This window comes from Rana temporaria, chromosome 4, assembly GCF_905171775.1.
Source record: "Rana temporaria chromosome 4, aRanTem1.1, whole genome shotgun sequence".
In the NCBI taxonomy this organism is placed as follows: domain Eukaryota; kingdom Metazoa; phylum Chordata; class Amphibia; order Anura; family Ranidae; genus Rana; species Rana temporaria.
This window is the reverse complement of record NC_053492.1, coordinates 267,105,500-267,130,917: the sequence shown is the minus strand read 5'-3', so window position 1 is coordinate 267,130,917 and position 25,418 is coordinate 267,105,500. Positions and strand designations below refer to the sequence as shown.

At 45.6% G+C, this 25,418-nt stretch overlaps 2 protein-coding genes across 4 annotated transcripts in view; one reads left to right on the top strand and one right to left on the bottom strand.

Annotated features, from left to right (window-relative positions):
• Positions 1-349: 349 nt before the first annotated feature.
• LOC120935710 (protein ALP1-like) lies at positions 350-1,819 on the bottom strand. The gene is made up of 2 exons (XM_040347770.1): positions 1,314-1,819; positions 350-1,232 (listed from the first exon to the last, which is right to left on the bottom strand). Exons 1-2 carry the CDS (start codon positions 1,634-1,636, stop codon positions 350-352), a joined length of 1,206 nt encoding a protein of 401 aa, XP_040203704.1. The 5' UTR covers positions 1,637-1,819.
• Positions 1,820-13,270: 11,451 nt separating this feature from the next.
• The window catches only part of FYN (FYN proto-oncogene, Src family tyrosine kinase), a 292,106-nt gene continuing 279,958 nt past the window's right edge, over positions 13,271-25,418 (top strand). The window contains exon 1 of one of the 3 annotated variants that reach the window (XM_040350256.1): positions 13,271-13,757. The gene's annotated coding sequence lies outside the window, so the exon portion shown is untranslated. The remainder of the gene's footprint in view (positions 13,758-25,418) is intronic. The other 2 variants (XM_040350255.1, XM_040350252.1) reach the window with 2 other exon arrangements.

The following is a 25,418-nucleotide window of genomic DNA, read 5'->3' as shown; positions in this document are numbered from 1 at the left end:
TTGTACACTGGGGCATAGATTGTACACCCTCCAGCATCATTCAATCAATGTGTACAAACACAAATTGATATAAGCACATTACTAGCATGATGTTGGAGGGTGTACATTCTATGCCCCAGTGTCAAGTGTACACTGGGGCATAGATTGTACACCCTCCAGCATCATTCAATCAATGTGTACAAACACAAATTGATATAAGCACATTACTAGCATGATGTTGGAGGGTGTACATTCTATGCCCCAGTGTCAATTGTACACTGGGGCATAGATTGTACACCCTCCAGCATCATAAAAGCAATCAAACATACAATGATTTATTTCCACCAAAAATAAAGAATTAAAATAAAGTTCACATCATACGATCCTGCCAAGACACCATGCCAGCTTCTGTAAGGAAATACTGTGAAAAATCGTCTCTGAGACGCATGATGGCCTGGGTAGCTCTTCTGGATATCTGCTCTATTCCAGGCAGAGCTGATTCAACTTCTTCAGGATCACTGGGGGAAGGCTCCTTGGTTAGGATGAAGTTGTGTAAAACAACAGCTGCCTTAACAACCTGATCAACCACGTCTGGGTGCAATTGGATTGGCCGGTTAAAGATCCGCCATTTACCAGCAAAAATTCCAAATGCACACTCCACATAGCGTCGTGCGCGTGACAGTCTGTAATTGAAGATGCGCTTGCGTTGGTCTAGTCCTCGGCTGGAGTAGGGCTTCAGCAAGTTGCCACACATCTGGAAAGCCTCATCACCAATGAAAACAAAAGGCATTGGCGGTTCATCGGTCCCAGGAAAGGCCCTTGGTTCAGGAAGTCCCATCTCACCAGAGTAGATCCTCCTCCCCATCACTGAGTTCTTGAACACACGTGAGTCATTGGTTCTTCCATATGACCCAATGTCCACTGCGACAAATCTGTACTGCGCATCCGCAATGGCCATAAGTATAGTGGAGAAGAACTTCTTGTAGTTGAAGTACTCGGACCCAGTGTGCGCTGGCTTCTGGATCCTGATGTGCTTCCCATCGATTGCACCTACACAGTTTGGAAACTGTGTTACTTCATGGTACTTCGCAGCAATTTGAAGCCAAAGTTCTGTAGAAGGTTGTGGGATAAATTCTTCTACAAGACAATCCCACAGGGCATCGCAGGTGCTCCGGACAATCCCAGAGATGGTGGAAATACCCAGGCGAAACTGGAAGTGCAGAGACGAAAAACTCTCACCAGATGCCAGGAACCTTAAAAAAAGATAATAAAAATGGGGTTTAGTATTTTGTAGAACACAATGAATGAAAAAAAGGAAAAAAATCAGTACATACCTGAGGGTTACGATTAGGCGTTCCTCTGGTGAGATACTCCTTCTCAGGTGGGTGTCTTGCCGACGTATCCGTTCACTGATGCGTGCTAGAAGGTCATCAAATGTTGATACAGACATCCGTAAGTAGCTTGCAAACTTGTCTGGATGCTGCCGCAGCTCCACATACAAAGTGCTGTGAACCCCGTGGGTCATCCGTGACGCAGTGATGGGATGGATCCAATATCTTCGACGGCGTTGGCGGCGTCTTTCAGCATCTCGTATCCTTCTTGCTTGGGAACGCCACAGCAGAACATCAAAACTGTAGGAAAGATAGGTGGGAAACATGTTGCTATGTACTCTCCTCAGTGCTCAAATTCAGACTGCTAAATGATCATTGAAGCACTCTTTTTATACCCAACACTTTGAATAGGGGGCGGAGCTTCAACTGCAGTTCAAGAGGGTGAAATGTTTTTTATTAACGGACGTTAGAAAGGAATGATATAACGGATGCATACGGATATATACGGATAAACATTATCCGTTTTCAATAACGGAAGAAGGGTAAAATATTTATCCGTATGTATCCGTTATTAAATCCGTTAATAAACGTCCGTTAATACGTATAATAACAGTAGAAACGGATATTATAAAACGGACATACAATCCATAGTGTGAAAGAAGCCTAAGATCCTCTAGCGCTCATACAGCTGTTGATATGAAGTTTTGCTCTATCTTCTTGGCATTTCACTTTAACAAACAATTTTGATAATAAAAACAAACTTTCAATTAATATTGGAACACTTTTAAAGTAAAAAAAAAATGCATAAAATTTTGCAAAGAGCATGTTACAACTTAAAAATACATTGATCATTACTTTAGAAATTGAATTAAATAAGTTGCCAAAGTGGTAAGTGACTAAATTGTTTTTAAAATTATCCTTTTGAAACATATAGATGTTCCAAAAATGTGTAAATAAGAAGAAATATGACTTAAAAATAAATTTGAGTCAAATAGCGATACTAAACTGAAAGGCTGTGAATCGTATTTGCAGCTCAAAATGTTTCACCCTTTGTCAGTTCTTACTGCAATACATTGATTTATTGATGATCCATGAATAAAAACAACCAGGTTTTCAAATGTAGTGGTTATGTTAGTGTGTTTAGGAATATTCCTACAAAATCTCAATGGTAACTGAAGAGTGGATAAGCAAACTTTGTTTAGCATCATTGGTTATCCATGATGGATAATTGACAAGAAGAAATACATTATCCCTGGTGCCAGTGTTCTATGCACTGCCACAGCCTATGGTGTATAAATCAGTGCGGGGCTCTCCTGGAAAACTAATCATTTTAAAGGAAAGGGCCCATCACTGAAAAAGGTTATTGAATATATAATATGTGTATTGCAACTAGGGCCGAAACAACCAATCAATTAATCGACAACTAATCGATTATGAAATTAATCGATTACAATTTTCATAATTGATTAATCGGCCAGTAACATAATGGGGTTAAAAAAACAAAAATTTGACAAAATTAGTACAAAAAAGCAAATCGCTACTGTAAATATTACTTTCACTGTCCCACAGTAAAAAAAAAATGAACCCCTTACAGTAGCGATTATTTGCTCTTTTTGTACTCATTTTTGTTTTTTTTAACCCCATTATGTTACTAAACATCTTAGGCCGGGGTCACACCTCTGTTTTTTGGTGCTTTTTGCAGAAACACTCTACAGTTAATTTACATGTTTTCCTATGGGACACGATCACATCCATGATTTTTTTTCAGCTGCTGCGTATTTGGAAAGAGCAAGGTCTTTTTACCGCAAAACGGTGCTATTTTGTATTTTTGGGTTCAATATACTTCAATGGAGAAGCTGCAGAAAAAGCATGTAATGTGTTTTTGCGGCAATTTGTGTTTTGTAATCTGCCCAACAACAAATTGGCCCAATTTTTTTTTTATAAATTAAACTTTTTTTTTTTTAGGCTATTATCCGATTATTCGAAACAATAATTGGCCAACTAATCGATTATGAAAATAATCGTTACTTGCAGCCCTAATTGCAACCATCTGTGCTGGGACAGTAGGTAAAGAATACATTCCACCAGGTTTCCGTGTAGGACAGTATTACTGTTCCCCAGATGACCCTTTTAGTTACAGTAAATATTAAAGCACTTTACTTATCAATTACCTAACAATTTAATTTGGGGGTCATTAAAAATCAACAGACAAGTCCCAGGATAAAAGAGGACACAATGAAAGTGCATTGTGAAAATGTTGAATTTCCTCTTGAAACATTATACATTTTGTTTTGGTGAAGAGTATTATTGTGAAGCCTATGGTCCTGCAATGGTTACTATATGTGCAAACATAAGAAGAAGACACACCAGCCTAGTGCATTACTGTAAAACTCTTTAATAAATTAAAAAAAGAAAATATATTGTACAACATTGTACTCACAAAGGGAGAATAGACACAAGCATTACAATAAGCTAGACACCACCAGACGTATATACATCGGATAGGGCACAGTGATCAGGGATACTGACTGGTGACAGTATGGGGGAAATAGTTTTTATGGTTGTGATCTGTGATTGGCTAAGCTAATCACATGGTACAGGTAGCCAGGTACCATGTGATTGCTTTGGGCCAATCACAGATCACAACAGTAAGAAAGCTGTTCATGAATGAAAAAAAATATTTTCTATATATATATATATAGAAAAAGGCCAGAATGGTGGCCTGAGTTTATGGGAGGAGCCCGGAGGGTATTTAAGCAGCCCACTCACCCTTGCTCTTTGTCGGTTCAGTGCGCGATACTACACATCACTGGGCCGACTCTTCCCAGCTCACCTCATTTTCGTGAGTCTGCGCATTCAATCGCATTCGATACCCTCCCGCCCTGAGGGCACTTCTCAGCATATTCTCCTTCAATTAACTACCCATTACTTACCTTGGGTATGCCCCCTTTTCTTGGCATACCGACCAGACCACCAAGGCACACTTCAGGTCTTACAACTTTATATTGTAAGTCTTGTCGCGTGACCCACATCTCTCTCGGTCAGAGGGCCACAACCATAAATAAATATAAACATATATAAATATATATACATATGTAGCGCCCCCTTGCTTTCAGCATGGGCACTACACCTAAATTTAGTGGGGAAGGGAGAATTACTTTGCTCCCTTCCAGTGTTCGTTTAAATTTGGAACCTCTGTCATTCTGGAAATGTCCACTGGGTCAGTCTGCGGTCTGGGAGTGCAATGCCACCCCTGGCCGGCAGCTGGCGTCAGAGGGGTTCTAGCAGAGCAGATCTTCTCCCAGCAGCCAATTAAAGGATGTTTTCCCTCGCAGGGCATGCTGGGGGAGGGTATATCTGGGACAGAGGTCATGTGTTGATAATCTTTTCGCGGGGTCACCGTTCCAGGTACGGTACCCACCTTCAGGGTACGCGCATCCATGGACCCCGCCGGCGTGACCCACCTGGCCAGAGCTGGACTTTGCAGCGAGCCTCATCCTGATGAGAGAAGGGATCTCAGCGTTCCGCTGGGTTCCAAGGCTTATTGACAGAATCCCAGCCTGGGAACGGGTGTCCGGACCACTGACAGGTATGCTTGCTGTCATCAGGGGCATAACTAGAAATCACTTAAAAGCATCATTGTAATGGACCCTCAACAGCAAGTCTTGATGATTCAGAACCCAACAGCCATAGTTACAATTCCTATATGAAGAGGTAAGACAAGTAGGTAAAAATAAATGATCGAGTTTTATTGGTCAGTAGGAGGAGCAAAGGGATGGTCTTCAGTGGTCAGTAGGCAGTGGCATGAAGGTTTAAAGGCAGTGGTAGGAAAAAAATGCTTTGGTGTTAGTTGTTAGTAGGAGGAAAAAGTTAGTGGTCAGTAGGCAGAATAAATGCTTTGTCAGTAGCAAGTAGGAGGTAAAAATGCCCAGTGTCAGTGGGAAGTGGAAGAAATGCCTTGTCTGTGGTCAGTTGGAGGAAATAATGCCCCAGCATTAGTGGTCAGTAAAAGGAAAAAATGCCCCCACATTAGTGGTCAGTAAAGGTAAATACTGCACCAGAATTGGTGGTCGGCAGGAAGAAGAAATTCCCTGACAGTGGTGTCAGTGGGAGGAAAAATATTTAGGACTCTGCTGGGGGCTAGGGAGGATTGTGGGGGACTCTGTGGTGACTTTGGGACTTTGTGAGATGGGGGTGCTGTGGGGGTCTGGGGGCACTACACTATAGAGGTTCCTGCAGCATGCTAAGAGGCGTTGTGGGGGCTGTGGAGATTTGTGGGCAAAACAGAGCCCTGAGATAGACTTGGGGATGCTATGGGGAGCTGGGTATTCTACATAAGGGCACTGTGTGTGTGTGTGTGGGGGGGGGGGGGGGGGGCTGAGGCGCCCTGCGGGCAAGTACAGTTGGACAGGGGAAATTGTGAGATGGGAGTCTCTGCTCTGGAGGGGGGCTGGGAAGCACTGTAGAGGTTGGGGGGCACTAAAATGTAGGAGAGCTGTAGAGGAATTAGAGGGGAGTCGAAATTGCAGGCAAAATGAGAAAACTTTTTCGCACTTACTGTTCAGATGTGCTGGCAGTACTGGCATCCCATGGGAAGTAAAATTAAAAATTCCCCTTCATTCTCTCTGCATTCATGTGGCAGGTCAAATGACTGGAGGAGGAAGAATAGGACATCACTCCACCACTGTATCTCGTTCTGATGGGCAGTATGCAGCTGATCTGCATCCAAGGGGGCGTTGATCTGCAATGACTTCCCTTAGGCTGCATTCACACCTGAGCGTTTTGTCGCCTGAAGCGCGACGCTCAAAGACGCTAGAGGGGAAAAATAACATTATTCTCTATGGAGATGGTTCACATCTCCAATGCAAAACGCCGAACGCCGAAAGAACGCTGAAAGCCTGAATTTCAAACAAGTCCCGGATCCTTTTTTGACGCGCGAATCGGAATTGATGCCAATGACCTGTACAAAACTGCGGGAAAAAACGCTGCGTTTTGTCGCAGCAAATCGCGGGGAAAACGCTGCAATTTGTCGCGGCAAATCGTGGTAAAAAACGCCGCAAATCGCCTACGCCTAGGTGTGAATTCAGCCTTAATGTCTGTTGGAGCAGACCCTGGCAATGGAGCACTCAACTTTGAGGCATCAGACACCTTGTGCTGTTGCTCTACAGAGTGCCCAGGATCCTAGGACACACAATGGGGAGACTTCCTTTAGCTGTCACTCCAGGGGCCCTTATCCAACTAGTTTACCTTTGTTTTGTTTTTTCATAGATTTTTTTGTTTACATAGACTTCTTCTCTAGCGATTGGCTATCATATTAATCATGTGATCAGGAGGTGGTCTTACCGACTTCTAATTGTTACTCGGAGACCAGGAGCTGTTGCTGACAATTTGATTTCCTTGCACCCAGAACAAATACATACCAGGTATACAGTATATCGCACAACAAAAAAAAGTCTACTTCTGTGATGCCACACAAACATGCTATGTCATCAACAGGGGGTACTGTAGTTTGAGAGCACCCCTGTTGAGCCAAGATGGCACCCTGGCTGAGAAAAGCTAAGGTATGATAGGGTTTAAGGTCTATAAGGCTCGGCTCACACTGCCGCAACTTAGAATGCGACTTGTGAGCCCCCAAGTCGCATTACATGTAAAATCCCATTTTAGTCAATGAGAGTCTTAATTAGCACTACTGAAGTCGCTCCCAATTTTAAAAAGGTTCCTGTACTACTTGAGTCTCTGTGTATGTGTGTATGTCTTATATATTAGTAATATTGTAACATAATGTTTTATAATTATGTCTCTTTTCCTACTTTCCTATCTGGTTTGCAGTATCAGGCCAGCATTCGGGCTCGAATGCTTTAGGACGAAGACCGGAGAAAAGACTGGACAGCCGCACTTTCACGAAATTCTTAAAAAGTTGCTTTTAATGGTAAAAAATGGAAACAGCACTACAAATCACAGCAGACAGTGGGGTGGATAGATGACGCTTTTCGCACTGGGGTATCAGCGCTTAGTCATAGCGAATGCTTTAGGACACTGGGGACAGTGTCATTTCAAGTGGGGGGAGTATGTAGCGCCCCCTTACTTTCAGTACGGGCACTACGCTAAGTTAGTGGGGAATGGGAGAGTTATTTTGCTCCCATTCACAATTTGTTAATTGACAGGGCTGCTGTCCTTTCAGAACTGACTTGTAGGTCAGTCTGCGTTTCAGGGGTGCGTTTCCACCTCTGGGCGGCAGTTGGCGCTAGAGGGGTTCTGGCAGAGCCACTTTTGCCCAGCAGCCAATTAGAGGAGTTTTCCCTCGCTGGGTGTGCTGGGGAAGGGTATATCTGGGGCAGACGCCATTGATTCTAAGTCCTTTTCGCAGAATCCGAGTTCCAGGTGCGGCATCCACCTTCAGGGTGCGCGCATCCATTGACCCCGCCACCATGGCCTACCTGGTCGGAGTTGCACACCATGCGGAGCTCCATCCTGATGCGGAAAGGGGCCCCAGCGACTTGCTGGGTCCCAACCTTTGCTAAGAGGATCCTAAGCTGAGAGCTGTGCGGTGGGGAATCGGCTCAGAGAGAACCCGGAGAGAGGTTATCCAGGAGGCCTGAACAAACCATCGGGGATCTGGTCACCACGATACTGACAGGTATATTGCAGCTGTCAACTGGTGGCTTTAACTGAATTTACTGGGAGGATTCGCTCAATCGAATTATTGCGCCCTAAATCGCTAGGCCTGTGGCAGAGGTCCAGAGTCAGGCCTGTGGCAGAGGTCTGTTCCTCCCAGCGATTTGCAAGTGACACTTTGGCTGCCAGGCTTGTCTGGCTAGAGTGGCGACAAACTGATCTCATTATTACTAAGAGCAGGACTGCTCTTCTTCATATCCAAGGCCTGATACTAAAGTTGTTATCATGCTTCATCAACCTTTCCTGTCTTGTCTTATGTTGATGTTGGCCATGTTAGGCCTTGGAATAAAGCATTGAAGAAAACCCAATTGATGACTGGACCTTCGCTCATTGCCTCAACTCACTAGTATCACACCTAGACACCCTGCAAGGTAACTCAATACGCCGATCCCACAAACAACCAGCGGCTCCTGCGTGGGTAGCGCTACATTTACATTTTTTTATCAGTTTGTCATCTGTTTAATTTAATCCACAATTTAATGGGGATGCTGGATCTCGGGATCGCTGTGGATCTACCCACAGTGGTTTTGGTTGGCCTCATTACCATGACGCCACCCCCCCTCACAATTGGTTATTGACCGTTGAATATATTTTTCATCTAAGCTGGTTATTGACCTTTGAATATATTTTTCATCTAAGCTACATGTGCTACCAGCACATGCCTAAGTTGGGTTCCCCCTTTCGGGGTATCCCTTATACACGATTCATTATCATCTGTTTACATCCAAGACCCAGTCTTCCCTCTTCCTGGGCTTCCCCAGTGACGTAGCAGAGGGTGCGTCAGAGGGTGCGGGGTCACGTGACGGGTGGCCCTGCCTCCCCTATATAAGTAATGTCACAGCTTCAGCGCGTCATTCGCTGGGCTGTGTCCAGCGGTGAGAGGAGGTCGGCGATGCTGCGCTCTGGATGGATGGATCTTCTCATCGCTGGAGATCACCCACACCCGTCGCTGGATCAGGACGTTGGAGCAGGAAGCCGGGAACGAGTGGATTATCACCGCTGGAGTTTTTTTCCTTTTTTTTTTATTAATAAAGGAATTTATTCTACGGTGTGTGTTTTTTTTTTTTACAAGAATTTACACTTGCTTCATGAAATGGTAGGGGTACATTACCATTTCACAGAGGGGGGGGGTCAGGATCTGGGGGTCCCCTTTGTTAAAGGGGTCTTCCAGATTCTGATAAGCCTCCCGCCCGCATACCCCCACAACCACCGGGCAAGGGTTGTGGGGATGAGACCCTTGTCCCCATCAACATGGGGACAAGGTGCTTTGGGGGGCACCCCAGAGCACCCTCCCAATGTTGAGGGCATGTGGCCTGGTGCGGTTCAGGAGAGGGGGGGTGCACTCTGTCCCCCCCTCTTTTCTGCGGCCGGCCAGGTCAACGTGCTCGGATAACGGGTCTGGTTATGGATATTTAGGGGGAACCGCACGTCATTTTTTTTTTTTAATTGACGGCGGGGTTCCCCTTAATATCCATACCAGACCTAAAGGGTCTGGTTATTGAATTTGCGGGGACCTCCGGGCATTTTTTTTTTCCCGAACTCCGAACCCAAACTTTTTCCAATTATTCGGGTTCGGGAAAAACCCAAAGTCTGTACCGAACCCGAACTTTACATGTCGGGTTCGCTCAACTCTAATCTTAATGCATTCTATGTATTAAGATAAAAAGCCTTCTGTGTGCAGCAGCCCCCTTAATACTTAAGCCCATCTCTATCCAGCGATGTTGCACGAGTGTCTCGTCTGCCTGGGTGGGCAGCCATCAGAATTTTTTGGGACCCCTTACACAGCTTTAGGCCTGGCCCCTCCCCCCCAGTCTGACCACCAGCATTCCCCAGGGCCCGCCCATGGGCCATCTCACTGAATCCGCACTCAGCCCCCCTCACATCTGCATGCACGCAGCCCCCCTCACACCTGTACGCACTCAGCACCTCCCCTCACACCGGACACACTCAGCCCCCCTCACACCTGTATGATTTATCATTGGCCGGGACCTGCTGACCAACATGTGCTATACCAAATTACAGCACATATGGGGTGGTGGGTGTGCGTACATGACCTGGCACATAGCGGCTGCCCCTATTGCTGTATATGTGAATGGGGTGTGCCACAAGTGGTTAAGGGGTCTTTTATACCAGGTGCATCTGGACTACTTTTGGCACCCCTAGCTGTGTTCCCTATGAGGCCAGTTCACATCACCGCACTGCACTGATGCAAACTGTACAGTGTGGGAATAAACAATAAACTGTATCATAATGCACTATAGCCTAAGAGAAATGTTAGGACCATTAAGGAAGAAAATTGAAAAGTGGACCAATGGTAATGTCACCCCTTTCCACCATTTGTTTTTAAATGAATTATATTATTAATAAAGTGCTATGGTGACTTTAGTGTACATGTCTGTCTGAGGCAGCTTTGCTGGTTCTGTTTTTCAGGTGACAAGCTTCCTGCTGTTGCTAGGAGGAATTACCTCAGCTGCTGAGCACTGGATTGGTGATAAATCTTTTGGCGGGACTTGTGTATCCATTCATGTCGCTAGGCGAGGTCAGCATTTACCTCAGGTCTGTCATCTGAATACACCTTTCTTTAGTATCCTTTGACCTGCTCCTCCCACCCTACTCTTTGCTCTAGTTTTCCATGGTGGTGGTCAGTCTTTATGAGGTAATGTCGCCCCCTTTGTGGGTGGACAGTGGTTGGTAAGGTTTTATTTGATTATCGAAGCTTGAGTTTTATGGCTAAACATTTTGGCCTGTTAAACACTTCCCGCCGGTCATAAGCATATATGCGGCCTCTCGACGGGTGGGCTTTAACGCTGAGTGCCCACATATATGCGGCCCTGTCTAAACATATTTCCCTGCTGATAGCGAGCTCCCAACACGGTGACTGCTGGGTACTGGAAAGCTTCTGATGCATACTTGTGATTAAAGAGGTTTGTGAAGAAAAAAAAAATCCTGCAACACAAAGGCATAATGAGCTAGTGTGCATCGCATGCTAGCTTATAATGAAATACTTACCTTAGAACAGGGGTCTCCAAACTTTTCAAACAAAGGGCCAGTTTTGTGTCCTTAAGACTTTAGGAGGGCCGAATTGTGGCCAGCGGAGATGGCAAATGTCTCTGGCTCAGCATAGGCGACAATAAATATGGCCCCAAGGTTGGTCTCAGTAGAAGAAGTAGTGGTGCCCCTATTAGTAGGAGGAATAGTATCCCATCATTGGTATCGGTGGAAGAAATAGTGCCCCCTTGTTGGAGTCAATGGGATGAATAGTGCCCCATATCAGTTGGAGGAATAGTGCCCCAAGGGCCGGATAAAGGCTAGTAAAGGGCCACATCTGGCCCTCGGGCCGCAGTTTGGAGACCCCTGCCTTAGAACAAAGCCCTGCATCGGCGCCCCCACACGCCACGATCGATATCTTCCCTTGTGTTTCGGGCTCCGGCACTGTGATTGGCTGGAGCCATGATGACGTCACTTATGCAAATGTATGTGGGAGCCGCCGGTCGGCCGCTCCTTCAGAGTGCATGTGCGGATGATGTAATTGGTGCAGTATACAGTAAATATTTTCTAAACAGTGCAAAATTAGGAGATATTTACAGTACCTATAGGTAAGCTTTGTTATAGGCTTTCCTATAGGTACAAACAAGGGGAGTTAACTTCCTCTTTAAGAGCTTTCTGATCATGTGACCGCTGTGACAGCCAATCACAACGGTCACATGATCGGAATGCCCGGCACCGTCTTCCAGCATTTAGCAAATGGTTAACAGTGTTTTTTTTGGGGGAATAAGGCTTATATAGCCCTAGGCTCCATGCACACTGGAAGCTAAAAAAAGCTATAAAAAACGCCAGTAGCTTCGCAGGGAGCCTTTCAACGTTTTTTAGCGTTTTTGCAATAGCGTTTATTAGCGTTTTTCAATGTAGCGTTTTCTTTTCAATGGATAAAAAACGCTAAAAAACGCTGGCGAGCTGCGTTTTTGAGCGTTTATTAGCGTTTTTCGTTTTCTATTGTTTTGGAGATTTTTGCAGCGCCGTACGTCCTCAGATGGAGATTTTTGCAGCGCCGTACGTCCTCAGATGGACATTTTTGCAGCTCCGTACGTCCTCAGATGCAGATTTTTGCAGTGCCGTACGTCCTCAGATGCAGATTTTTGCAGCGCCGTGCGTCCTCAGATGGAGATTCTTTGGGAATTTTGCAGTGCCGTACGTCCTCAGATGCAAATGATTGGATGTTTGCAGGGCCGTACCTCCTCAGATGGAGATTTTTGCAGTGCTGTACGTCCTCAGATGCAGATGATTGGATGTTTGCAGCGCCGTAGTCCTCAGATGCAGATTTTTGCAGTGCCGTACGTCCTTAGATGGAGATTTTTGCAGTGCCGTACGTCCTCAGATGCAGATTTTTGCAGTGCCGTACGTCCTCAGATGCAGATTTTTGCAGTGCCGTACGTCCTCAGATGCAGATTTTTGCAGTGCCGTACGTCCTCAGATGCAGATTTTTGCAGTGCCGTACGTCCTCAGATGCAGATTTTTGCAGCTCTGTACATCCTCAGATAGAGGTTTTTGCAGTGCCGTACGTCCTCAGATGCAGATTTTTGCAGTGCCGTACGTCCTCAGATGCAGATTTTTGCAGTGCCGTACATCCTCAGATGCAGATTTTTGCAGCGCCGTACATCCTCAGATGCAGATTTTTGCAGCGCCGTGCTTCCTCAGATGGAGATTCTTTGGGAATTTTGCAGTGCGGTACGTCCTCAGATGCAGATGATTGGATGTTTGCAGCGCCGTAGTCCTCAGAGGCAGAATTTTTGCAGTGCCCTACGTCCTCAGATGCAGATTTTTGCAGTGCCGTACGTTTTTTAGATGCAGAGATTGGATGTTTGCAGTGCCGTGCGTTCTCAGATGGAGATTATTTGGGAATTTTGAAGTTCCGTACATCCTCAGATGCAGTCTTTTGGATATTTTGGGATTTTTTGCACAGCCATATAGCAAAAAATGGCCTGGTCATAAAGGGGGGTACATTTTCTGGAAGGTAAGTGCTTAATTGTAAATAAAAACGTAAAAAAAAACATGGCTGCTTCCAATACTCTTGAACAAGGCTGAACTCCTAGAAGTGGTCCTTGTACATCAATCCACAATATTTATGTGACCCATCTCTCCAGAAGCACCATGAGCCCAGCTTATCAGGACCTCCATCTGGAAGGGGAATGTGGTGGTCTTCAGTGAGTAGCAGAGGAGGAGTAATATAAAGCAAGGGATGAGGAGGACCCTCCCTGTCAGTGGGCTGAACAAGCAAACCTGCCTGGGGTTGGCTGAATCCTCATCACAAGGGGAGATTTTTAGAAGCAATCCAAAAAAAAAAAAAGAAGAGAGATCCAGGGACTCGGCACCTTTTGTCATCTGGTCTCTGTAGTGCTCCGATTTCTGGGAAAACACTGAGAGCGATCGTGTAATCCAGGGATTTCCTGCCATCGTCAGGCCACACTGATTGCTGGGCAGGGAAGAGGATCTGGGAGTCACTGTGCAGCTCCTGCAGCCCCCTCTCTCGGTCACAGGAGGAGGAGGAGGGAGCCGAGCTGTTGCTGTCACACAACTGCACGACAAACCGGGGCTCTCCATGCACTGATTTTCTTCTGTCACATAGCAGCACCGGGTGTGACCCCAACTGGGGTCTTGTGTTGGGGGGGGCCACTACCATACTACCAGATCGGCAAGGACAAGGGGCAAGCCTTGGAGTACGATCACAGCAAGGATGATGTGAATGCAGAGCTGAGTCCAGGCCATCCACTGCAGGTACATAGACTCCATCAGATCTTACCATACATCTATCTATCTATCTATCTATCTATCTATCTATCTATCTATCTATCTATCTATCTATCTATCTATCTATCTATCTGTCATCCATCCATCACCCAGTGATCAGTACATACCCATATAGCTTCCCATGTCTATCTGCAATGATATGTAGCATGTATGTACTACAGCCATAATACTCCTGTACCTGCCTATGTGCCCAGTCCAGCAGGAGGTGCTGATCGGTGGGTGGCTTATTGTCTCATTGTTCCCCCGATTTAGATGAATGTATTCTCGTGTGTACCCATCGAGTGTTGTGTATTTGTTCCAGCTCCTTTGTGTACATATACAATAGGCTTCTGCTCCATGTCAGTGATCAGAGCTACACAGGCATGTTCACGGCTAAGGACACACATCACATACAACCCACAGCTATATATATATACGCAGCACTTTACACGTATATATGATGCATTCACCCTATATATATATAATTATTATTATTGGTACTTATATAGCGCCATCAATTTACGCAGCACTTTACACGTATATATGGTACATTCACACTATATATATATAATTATTATTGGTACTTATATAGCGCCATCAATTTACGCAGCACTTTACACGTATATATGGTGCATTCACCCTATATATATATAATTATTATTATTGGTACTTATATAGCGCCATCAATTTACGCAGCACTTTACACGTATATATGGTGCATTCACACTATATATATATATATGTATGTGTGTGTTCTGATTAAAATGACGTGTCGTATCAATCACACGAGAAGACACCGGCATGTACATGTTCACTGAACCATCAGATGCCCAGCGGATCTCCCGTGTTGTATATCGTGGCTCCTATAATGACTTTGGCGCCGGTAGGACAATGACAATTTTGGGGAAGGCACCACGTTGCAGTATTTTCCAACCATGTGCACCGAGAGTAAATCCGCACCATTCAGAAGAACGTTATTTATGCCCGTTTGGCCCGCAGACTGCCGCCACGCACACACAGGCCTATAACGCTATTTTAAAAAGCTGATTCAAAATCTAGAAGAGGGCATAGCTGATAGATAATTCTGGGCGCTGGACAAAACCCTCTTTCATTTCCCAGGCCCGTAAAAGCCACACAATCCCCCCCAGACTCCCCCCCTAGTGCGGTCAGGATATTAAACAAGGATTTGTTGTTTTGGGTCATTCTTTATTATTTATGGCTTCTTTGCTGTCACTGCCCATCTGCAGTTTGGATGCTGTGGATTTTTTTTCTTGTTTCGTGCAAATCGCTTCCGTCCTTTTATAAATGAAATAGAATTTCTGGGTGAAAAAAGAATTTGCACATTAAACCTGTAGTATGTCTGTTTTATGCAGACATTTAGAGGACTTTTGGTGGTAAAATGATTCCTGTTCTTCTTGGGAAGGCTCGTGTTAAAATGTCATTTCTCCGTTGGGTAGTAGATATTGCTTTTTGAGTTACTTTGCTAATAAAGATTGTGGTATTTGTATGTGGGAAAAGGATTAGGAGACAAATACTAAAACAGCCCATTGAGACCTTGTGTTTTCCTGCTTGTTTTCAGCTCATCAACTCCCACATCCTTCCTCCCCTCTGATAAGCAATGTTTCCAGTCTTACTTTTTTCCCTACGAGCTCTTTTGGTCCTTTCCACACCCATATCAGAAATATTATTTACGTTAAGCTTTTAATGTGTCTATAATATCATTACTCATTCTTTGTGTAACAAAGGAAACCTATGAAACTCTTTTCATGCCTGCGGAAGTCCTGCTAAAGCCAAATCATTTAGGGTCAACGGGCAAAATGCCCCTTAACATTGGTAATCAGTAGGAAGAATGCCTCCCTAAAGCTAGGTACATACAATCATTTTTTTTTTTTTTTATTCAACCCTGGTGGGCTGAACACAAAAAAACTGAGGAGCTTGCTGTACTAAGACAGGCCATAGACGGTGCAAATTTCTTTCCAATTGCCCCATCAACACAGACAGTGTTGACAGGGGAATCCCTCCTGCCGAATTGCCCCATCAACACAGACAGTGTTGACAGGGGAATCCCTCCTGCCGAACAATCATCTTCTCCTGGTGGTAGCGGGCAGGGAAAGCCGTCTACCCCGGGAGAAGATGTAATCGCAAGCGAGAAGACGATAATCGCAAGCGAATCCGGCAGGCTGGTTGTACCCAAGTTAATCGATCTATCAACTTGGTAAATTTAGCCTACTCATTAATGGTTTGAATCTCGGCTGGTTCAGCAGGACATTCGAACCATGTATGGCCGGCCTAACTATCTGATGTTAGTACAGCATTCTCCCTGCTATGCTATTGTCACCCCAGACGATGTGCTTTTGACCACGAAACGCGTCGGGAGGACTCCACTGTCGCCCCATTTACATGCAAGAGCTCTTTTACTTCCAGCCAAATGTAAGTTTGTTAGCTGTGAATAAACACGTATTTTTTCTTTTATACGGAGTTACGCTATGTGGCCACTTCTCTTTATTTTTCTCTATGCACCACTAACACACTGAGCCAATTGGTTTTGGGATACCAACATCAGTATAGCTTCCGGCTTACTCCTGGGGACCTATTCCATATAAGGACCTACCCACCAGTTGGACCTACGCTTCCTGCCAAGGATTGCTGTTTGACAATCGTCATATAAAGCCTTGACTGACCTCTTTTGGCATATGCCACCAGTGGTCAACAAGTTCCGGTAAGCCTGCACTTTTTCCGGTGATGGGATTGTCACGTTAAAGGAGTCACGCTTTTTCTATTTATTCACCTTTTCACTTGAATGACTTGTGGATGTTGATGAACTTTGCTACATACCTCGGATCATCACACTTAGGAGTTTTTGTTGGACTTTGTTTTTATGTTTGATACCACCTTAGGTGCATCAGTTCACGTGCCAGTTGGCACTGTTGTCACCCCTCGCTACAGAGGAATCTCACATGTTTCACAATTTGTGTCTAACATTTATTAATGTTATATGTGTTTTATTTTTTACTATACACATTTTTTGGTATTTTGATATTCATTTATTAATTTTAGCGCTACACATACGTATTTTTTTGCTATGCTATTGTGTTCTGACCGGGGACTGGACCCCCCCCACTAGATCACACCAGTCAGTGCTCGCAGCACTGATTGGATGCCGATTGGCAGATATTTTTTGGGCATGCCCTTCAACAGAACAAGGATGTTTGGCCTGCTGCTGTTGGACCAGCTGTCGTACACCCTGGCGGAATGTTGGCTGTTTTTTGTTACACTGGCTGATATTCGGCCCATGTGTACTGGGCTTTACAGTGGGGGTCCGATTGCCATTTACAGACATCTAAAGTGGTGTTGGGTCCAGAACTATGTAGGCATCATCAAATTGGGGGTTCAATCACGACTACTCATGACCCTGGTTCAGAAAGGTGTTTTCTAGAATTTAAAACACAAGCTGCTTTCAGGGTATAGATTATAAATAATGAAGCCTGGAGTTGACATGAGGACATAAGGCCAAAAAGTGGTTGTCAACCCTTATATATACCCATTGAAGTGATTGGCCTTAGGTGATACAGAAAAAAGGGGGTGTAGAGCTGGAGTTACACTCTGCAGAGTTTAGTGAGGAGATTTGATTGGAGAAAAGAGACACACCCCCGTCACACAGAAACAAAGCTGAGGCTGTCAATCAGCTGGAGGCCCCTCCCTTGTCACCTTTTTTTTCTCCGGAAAACTTCTCTAAAGTGATTCATGCTGATAGCAGAGGAACAAAGAAGCAGACAAAAGTGACACTTAGTGCTCTTAATTGAGACAAGTACACATTATAGAGGGGTATGCTTTGTTCCTATTTCATGTCTGAGGGTTACAACCACTTTAAGCTGGCCATAGATGGATCGAAATTCAGCCAGTTCATCAGGGACTGGCCACATTTCAATCCATGTGTGGCCACTCCCACTCTCCAGAAGTCGATGACTTCTGTCAAACAAGCTTGTTGGAGAAATGTTCCCAATCAAATGTTCAATATATTCTGAGAGTCCCCACCATCAGAATACAATGTCTCAGCAGGGAGGATTCCTCTATTTCAGTGGTCTCCAAACTGTGGCCCGAGGGCCAGATGCGGCCCTTTGCTTGCCTTTATCCGGCCCTTGGGGCACTATCCCTCCTACTGATACGAGACACTATTCTGCCATCTGACACTGACAATGGAGCACCATTTCTCCCACTGACACAACTAATAGAGCACTATTACTCCCTATGATACCAGCAATGGGGCACTATTCCTCCCCCTAATACCAGATGTTCACTAACAATGATGCCAGGAAAATTTCTACTCCCGCTGGCCAAAGTCTGGCCCTCCAAGAGTCTGAAGGACAATCTACCGGCCCTTTGTTTAGAATGTTTGGAGACCCCTGCTCTATACACTTCAATTCATCTATGGCCAGCATTAGAACAGCCTTTCTCAATCTTTTTACTCTGAAGTGCCTTTGGGGGCCTCAGGGTACCCATTGCAAAATGACTATATCCACATTTTAGAATAAAGCAGAGTGATCAGTAAGCTTTGAACATAAAGTAGAAATATGACCGAAGCTATTTTGGCTATGCTTCTCCCATGGATCACAGAAGTGCAATTTGTTTTGCACTCCTGTGACCTATTTTCAGCCGACAGCAAACTAAAGCCTGCTGTCTGCTGACATCACTTAGCCAGTCCAGGCTCGGGAAGGATTGTCAAGCTCCACCCAGAAGCCTAACCTGGCTCAGCCTCTCAGCGATCAGCTGAGAGCCTGTGGCGCCCCTCCCATCCCCTCCACAGCCCAGAACTTCAGTGAGTGAGAGCAGAGGGGGGAAAACTGTGGTGTTTGATCGCTCAGTTCTCACTTCTCTTTTAAGGAATATGGCATACCTGGAATCTTTGACAACCAGAGCCGGTTATTTAGGAATATTTCCTTGTTCTATGTGTCAATAATAATTATGAAGATGAATAATAGTGGCCAATAGTGGAAAATTGTAGTATCCCCTTATGTTTGTGGTCAATGGAGAAATGCCTCTTGAGGTCTAGTGGAAAAATGTCCCGCTGTACTGGTGATCAGCGTAGAAGTGATCCCTTATATTGTGTGCCATTGGAGACCTGCCCCCTTACATATGTAATCATTTCAGGTAGGAGATCAATCTGACATTGTTGATTGTTGAAGGAACCCCTAGCTTTTTCTGGAGGAAACCTGAGGTTCCACAAAAACCTTGTTTGAGAAAGCTATGGAGCCACGATAGACTCCCATTTCATACAACAATGTATCATTTAAAAAAAATAGTATATTCATTTTTATTAGGACTTTTGGCTGTCTTTGTACTAACCTCCTCTAATTCCCTGTACAAAAGCATTCCGACATTCCGGAAAGGAAGTAGTAAAGCCCACCATAGACTGAGCGATTTTCTGCAACCACAGGTTGTAATTAAGTAAATCGCTCAATTTTCCCATCAGTGCAGGCCGGGGAGCCATCCCCGCTGGGAAAACACAGTGATTATTACTAGTGGCTATAACAGCCACTAGCAATAATAAAATGTAAAATCCAGCAGGCTGGTTGTACCCAAGTTGGTCGATCGATCACCTTGGATACATTTAGTGTGCCCATACATGGTTCGAATCTTGGCTGATTTCTACTGAACCAGCCAAGGTTCAAACCGTCTATGACTGGCTTAAGGCAATTCCTTTCATGCATTCTGCAGTGATTTTTATCTTGCATATGGAGCTTGCTGATTTAAGTAGAAATCAAAGAGATGGCCAGGGGTAGGCAACCTCGGCCCTCCAGCTGTTTTGAAACTACAAGTCCCATGAGACATTGCAAGACCCTAACAATCACAGGCATTACTCCTAGAGGCAGAGGCATGATGGGATTTGTAGTTTCACCACAGCTGAAGTGCCGAGGTTGCCTACCCCTGGCCAAGTCAGTGAGCTGCTTTATATTGTTGTTTCAATACAATATTATGGTAGAAATGAAAGTATAGAGAATTAATACATTTTCATGGCCGCATACCATAAGGCTTTATTGGGTTCATCTAGAGTTGTGGTAGAGGTGAGTGATTTTTATTTGAACTGCCACACTGTAATAATTAAGTCCAATTACAGGTTTATTAAATTAATTGATAGTTTGCAAAGCCAACACGTTTTGAGGACTGCACCTCTGCTCTCTTCATCAGGGATTGAAAAAATTGAAACAATGTAAATTGATTTAATATTTAATCTAAGTATAGTTGGATTTTATTGGGATCAGTTTGAACAGCAATCTGTCAGAAGCCAATTCATGCAGCCTAGACATTATTAACCCGGCGAGACACACAGCTAACACACAAGGTTAAGTATCCTTAAAAGTAATGGTTATTTTCAGTTAAGTCCAATGAAATTTGAAACTTACAGTCACATGCCTGAAACTAGGAAGGCCTTAAGCGCCAAAGTTATATGAGTTGAGCCGAGTGCGCATTAGCTGTCTATTTAGCTGTTTGCCCACACTTAGGTCCCATTCGCACCTAGCGATTTGGAATCGCTAAATTTGTAGCAAAGCATGCCATGCACATTTGGGGGCCATTCATGCACATTTGTCTTTTGTGCATCAAACACGCATAGGGTAGCCCATTCAAGTAATTGCACTGCCCTATGCGCGTCATGCAAAAGGCATGTAAAACACCACAAAAATCACAATCAGGAAAGAGTGTTCCCGCTACGTAAAGTGTAAATGGGGCTTTATACTTTGACCACTTCAGCCCCACAAGGTTTCGTCCCCTTCCTGACAGAGCATTTTTTGCGATACGGCACTGCGTTGTTTTAACTGACAATTGTGCGGTCGTGCAACGCTGTACCTAAACAAAATGTATGTCATTTTTTCCCCACAAATAAAGCTTTATTTTGGTGGTATTTGATCACCTCTGCATTTATTTATTTTTTGACGTAATAGACAAAAAAAGACAGACAATTAAAAAAAATATATTTTTTACTTTCTGCTATAATATAACATATCCAATAAAAAATGTAAAAAGTCAAATTTCTTCATCAGTTTAGGCCAATATGTATTCTAAGTTTTTAGTAAAAAATAAGTGTATATTAATTAGTTGTGCAAAAGTTACCATGTCTACAAACTATGGGATAGATTTATGGACTTTTTATTTTTTTTATATTTTTTTTATTTTTTTTATATTTTTTGCTAGTAATGACGGTGATGAGCAATTTTTAGCAGGACTGCAACATTGCAGCAGACAAGTCTGACACTAAGTGACACTTTTTGGAGACCAGTGACACCAATACAGTGATCAGTGCTAAAAAAATGCACTGTCACTGTATAAATGACACCTGCAGGGAAGGGGGTTAACATCAGAGGCGATCAAAGGGTTAAATGTGTGCCTAGGGGGTGCTTGTATGTTAACTGTGTGGGGGATAGTTTGACTGGAGGAAGTGAAAGAAACATGGAGAACCCGAGATCTTCCTCTTCCTCACTGACAAAATTGCGATCTTGTTTGCATAGGCAGGACGCCATTCTGCCTCTCTACAGACAATCGCTGGGTTCCCAGCGGTCATAGCATTCGTTGGACCCGCTGATTGGCTCCCACTGTGTCCAATCACAGTGGGAGTGGGTCGCTGGCAGCGTGCCCCAGACCTGGAAGAAGCGAACAACGTACAGGTACATTGTTTCATGCAGCCGGGCCACCCTGCCCCAGTATATGTGCGGTGGGCGGTCCAGGAGATGTTAAAGTGGTTGTAAACCCTTACATATACCCAGTAAAGTGACTGGCTTCCGGTGATACACAGAGATGAAACAAATTCTCCTATATAGGTTGTTTATCTGCTGTTATATCTACAGCTTTTCAAAGAGCAGAATTTATACAGCTTGTCCGAGCTTTATAGGGTAGGGGGCGGAGAGCTGAAGTTAAACTCTGCAGAGCTCAGTGAGAAGAACTCTGACAGCTGATTGAAGGGAATGGACACACCTCATTTATACAGTAACAGTGAGGCTGTCAATCAGCAGGAGGTCCCACCTCTGTCTCTATTTTTTTCTGGGTCTCAGGAAGACTTGTCAGGCCTCGTACACACGACCGAGGAACTCGTCGTAAATGAAACATCGTTTTCCTCGACGAGTTCCTTGTTAGGCTTGTCGAGAATCTTAACAAGCTTTCTTTGCGTGTACTACACACTGTCAAGACAAAATCTCGTCGTTCTCAAACGCGGTGACGTAAAACACGTACGACGGCACTATAAAGGGGAAGTTTGATTCCACTGGCGCCACCCTTCTGAGTATGTGCGGGTTTCTAAGCATACACACGAACGTGTTTCTCGTCGAAAACCAGCCCGATGAGGAACACGACGAGAAAATTGAGTCTCCCGACGAGGAAAAAAATTGTTCTCTTTTTTTCTCATCGAGTTCCACAACAGTTTTCTCGATGAAAAACATAGGCCTCGTACACACGACCGTTTTCCTCGACAGAATCCATCAACAAACTTGGTGGCAGAGCTTTTTTGCAGAGGAAAACGGTTGTGTGTATGCTTTTCATCGAGAGAACTGTTGAGGAACTCGACGAGGAAAAAAGAGAACAAGTTATTTTTTTCCTTGACGAGAGTCTCAATTTCCTCGTCGTGTTCCTCGTCGGACTGGTTTACGATGAGAAACACATTCGTGTATATGCTAAGAAACCCGGCGCATGCTCAGAATAAAGTATGAGACGGGAGCGCACCTTCGGTAAAAGTTGCGTTTGTAATTAAGGTATAACACATTTGTCACACTGTAAGGCTTCGTACACACGACCGAGTTTCTCGGCAAAAACCAGCAAGAAACTTGCTGTTTTTTTTTTTTTTGCCGAGGAAACCTGTCGTGTGTACATTTTTCGATGAGGAAACTGTCGAGGAACTCGACGAGCTAAAAAGTGAGCATGTTCTATTTTTCCTCGACGGTAATGGAGAAAATTGGCTCGTCGAGTTTCTCGACAGCCTAACAAGGAACTCGACGAGCAAAACGATGTGTTTCGCCCTTTGAGATCCTCAGTCGTGTGTACGAGGCCTAACAGTCTGAAAAGTGAAAATCGTCTCTTACCAAACTTTTACTTAACACGCAGTAACATGAGATTAGCAAAAGCAGCCCCAAGGGTGTCGCCAGTGGAATCGAACTTCCCCTGCCATTGTATGTGTTGTACGTCACCGCGTTCGAGAACGAGGAGATTTGGTCTTGACCGTGTGTACGCAAAGCAAGTTCCTCGACAAGCCTAACAAGGAACTCGTCGAGGAAAACGATGTGTCTTTTCCGACGAGTTCCTCGGTCGTGTGTACGAGGCCATACACATGACCGCTTTCCTTGGCAAAAAAGCTCTGCCACCAAGTTTCTTGATGGATTCTGTCGAGGAAAACGGTTGTGAGTACGAGGCCTCAAAAGTGATTCATGCTGATTGATAGCAGAGGAACGAGACAGCAGAATGAAATTACACCCAAAAAAAACCTCAAAACATACAGCACAGTTGACATTTGTAGAACTTGTTGGTGAAGCATCAACAGCATCTCTTTACAAAAAGCGCTAACTATTCATATAGCAGACCATGTGGTCACTATAGGGTCCAGAATTACAAGGGGCCCAAACTGTTTGGCTGCTTAGTGATTTATGCAGGGTGCAATAGCTAATCATTTTGGATAACATTTCTGTATATACTGTATACAGGGCCGGCGCTACCACTAGGCGGATTAGGCAGCCGCCTAGAGCGCACTGCCGCCTAGAGCGCCCGGCCGCCGGTTATTCTACTACTCCCGCACTGTCCACAGAGCTTGCACTATACACAGGCAGCCGCTCTGAGACTCTGACATGTGTGAAGCAGCGCGCCCCCCCCCCCCCCCCCCGGTCTCCGCTCTGACACATCAGTGACATCATGTGATGTGCGTCCACACTGTCCAGAACACCCCCCAGCCCGCTCTCCACTCTGACTCGGAGCAGAGATAGTTCTGAGCAGCAGCACCAGCCCCCACGCTCTGCGCTCTGACGTGTGTGTCCAGCGTCCACCACAAACCCCATCCCCCCCCCCGGAGGATGCTCTCCTGCACTGGCCGTGTCACATTGGAGTGGAGCCGAAAGTAAATCATGGGACAGTCGCGCGGCGCCTGTCGGCGGCTCTCCGGGCTTGGGGATAGATGGAGGCGGAGCCTGGACACAGACAGAGGCAGGTACGAAGTGGGCATACGGGCGCCAAGTATGTACCTACCCCCCCCCCCCCCCCCCCCCCCCCCGGAGGCTGCATTGATTGACAGTGGTGAAGCAGCATTGATGGTCACAGCTGAAACTGTATTACTGTAATTGATGGGCACAGGTGAAGCAGCATTAATGGGCACAGGTGGGGCTGGGCTGTATTTGATAGGCGCTGGCTGTATTTGATGGGCACCGGTGACACAGCAGTAATGGGCGCTGGTGAGACTACTTTTGATGGGCGCTAGTGGGGCTGCCTGCATTTGATGGGCGCTGGTGAGGCTGCGTTTGATAGGCGCTGGTGAGGCTGCGTTTGATGGGCGCTGGTAAGACTGCGTTTGATGGGCGCTGGTGAGACTGCGTTTGATGGGCGCTGGTGAGACTGCGTTTGATGGGCGCTGGTGAGACTGCGTTTGATGGACGCTGGTGAGGCTACGTTTGATGGTCGCTAGTGAGGCTGCGTTTGATGGGCGCTGGTGAAACTGCGTTTGGTGGACGCTGGTGAAACTACGTTTGATGGGCGCTGGTGAAACTGCGTTTGATGGGCGCTGGTGAAACTGCGTTTGATGGGCGCTGGTGAGGCTGCGTTTGATGGGCGCTGGTGAGGCTGCGTTTGATGGGCGCTGGTGAGACTGCGTTTGATGGGCGCTGGTAAAGCTGTGTTTGATGGGCGCTGGTGAGACTGCGTTTGATGGGCACTGGTGAGGCTGCGTTTGATGGACGCTGGTGAAACTGCGTTTGATGGACGCTGGTGAAACTGCGTTTGATGGGCGCTGGTGAAACTGCGTTTGATGGGCGCTGGTGAGGCTGCGTTTGATGGGCACTGGTGAGGCTGCGTTTGATGGACGCTGGTGAGGCTGCGTTTGATGGACGCTGGTGAAACTGCGTTTGATGGACGCTGGTGAAACTGCGTTTGATGGACGCTGGTGAAACTGCGTTTGATGGGCGCTGGTGAAACTGCGTTTGATGGGCGCTGGTGAGGCTGCGTTTGATGGGCGCTGGTGAGGCTGCGTTTGATGGGCGCTGGTGAGGCTGCGTTTGATGGGCGCTGGTGAGACTGCGTTTGATGGGCGCTGGTAAAGCTGTGTTTGATGGGCGCTGGTGAGACTGCGTTTGATGGGCACTGGTGAGGCTGCGTTTGATGGACGCTGGTGAAACTGCGTTTGATGGACGCTGGTGAAACTGCGTTTGATGGGCGCTGGTGAAACTGCGTTTGATGGGCGCTGGTGAGGCTGCGTTTGATGGGCACTGGTGAGGCTGCGTTTGATGGACGCTGGTGAAGCTGCGTTTGATGGACGCTGGTGAAGCTGCGTTTGATGGACGCTGGTGAAACTGCGTTTGATGGACGCTGGTGAAACTGCGTTTGATGGGCGCTGGTGAAACTGCGTTTGATGGGCGCTGGTGAGGCTGCGTTTGATGGGCGCTGGTGAGGCTGCGTTTGATGGGCGCTGGTGAG

Bases quoted from the DNA above. Each gene is read 5' to 3' on its own strand.
- LOC120935710 (XM_040347770.1), bottom strand. From the start codon at position 1,636: ATGTTTCCCACCTATCTTTCCTACAGTTTTGATGTTCTGCTGTGGCGT. The intron at 1,233-1,313 runs GTATGTACTGAT...TCTTTTTTTAAG, and splicing joins CGCCTAATCGTAACCCTCAG to GTTCCTGGCATCTGGTGAGA.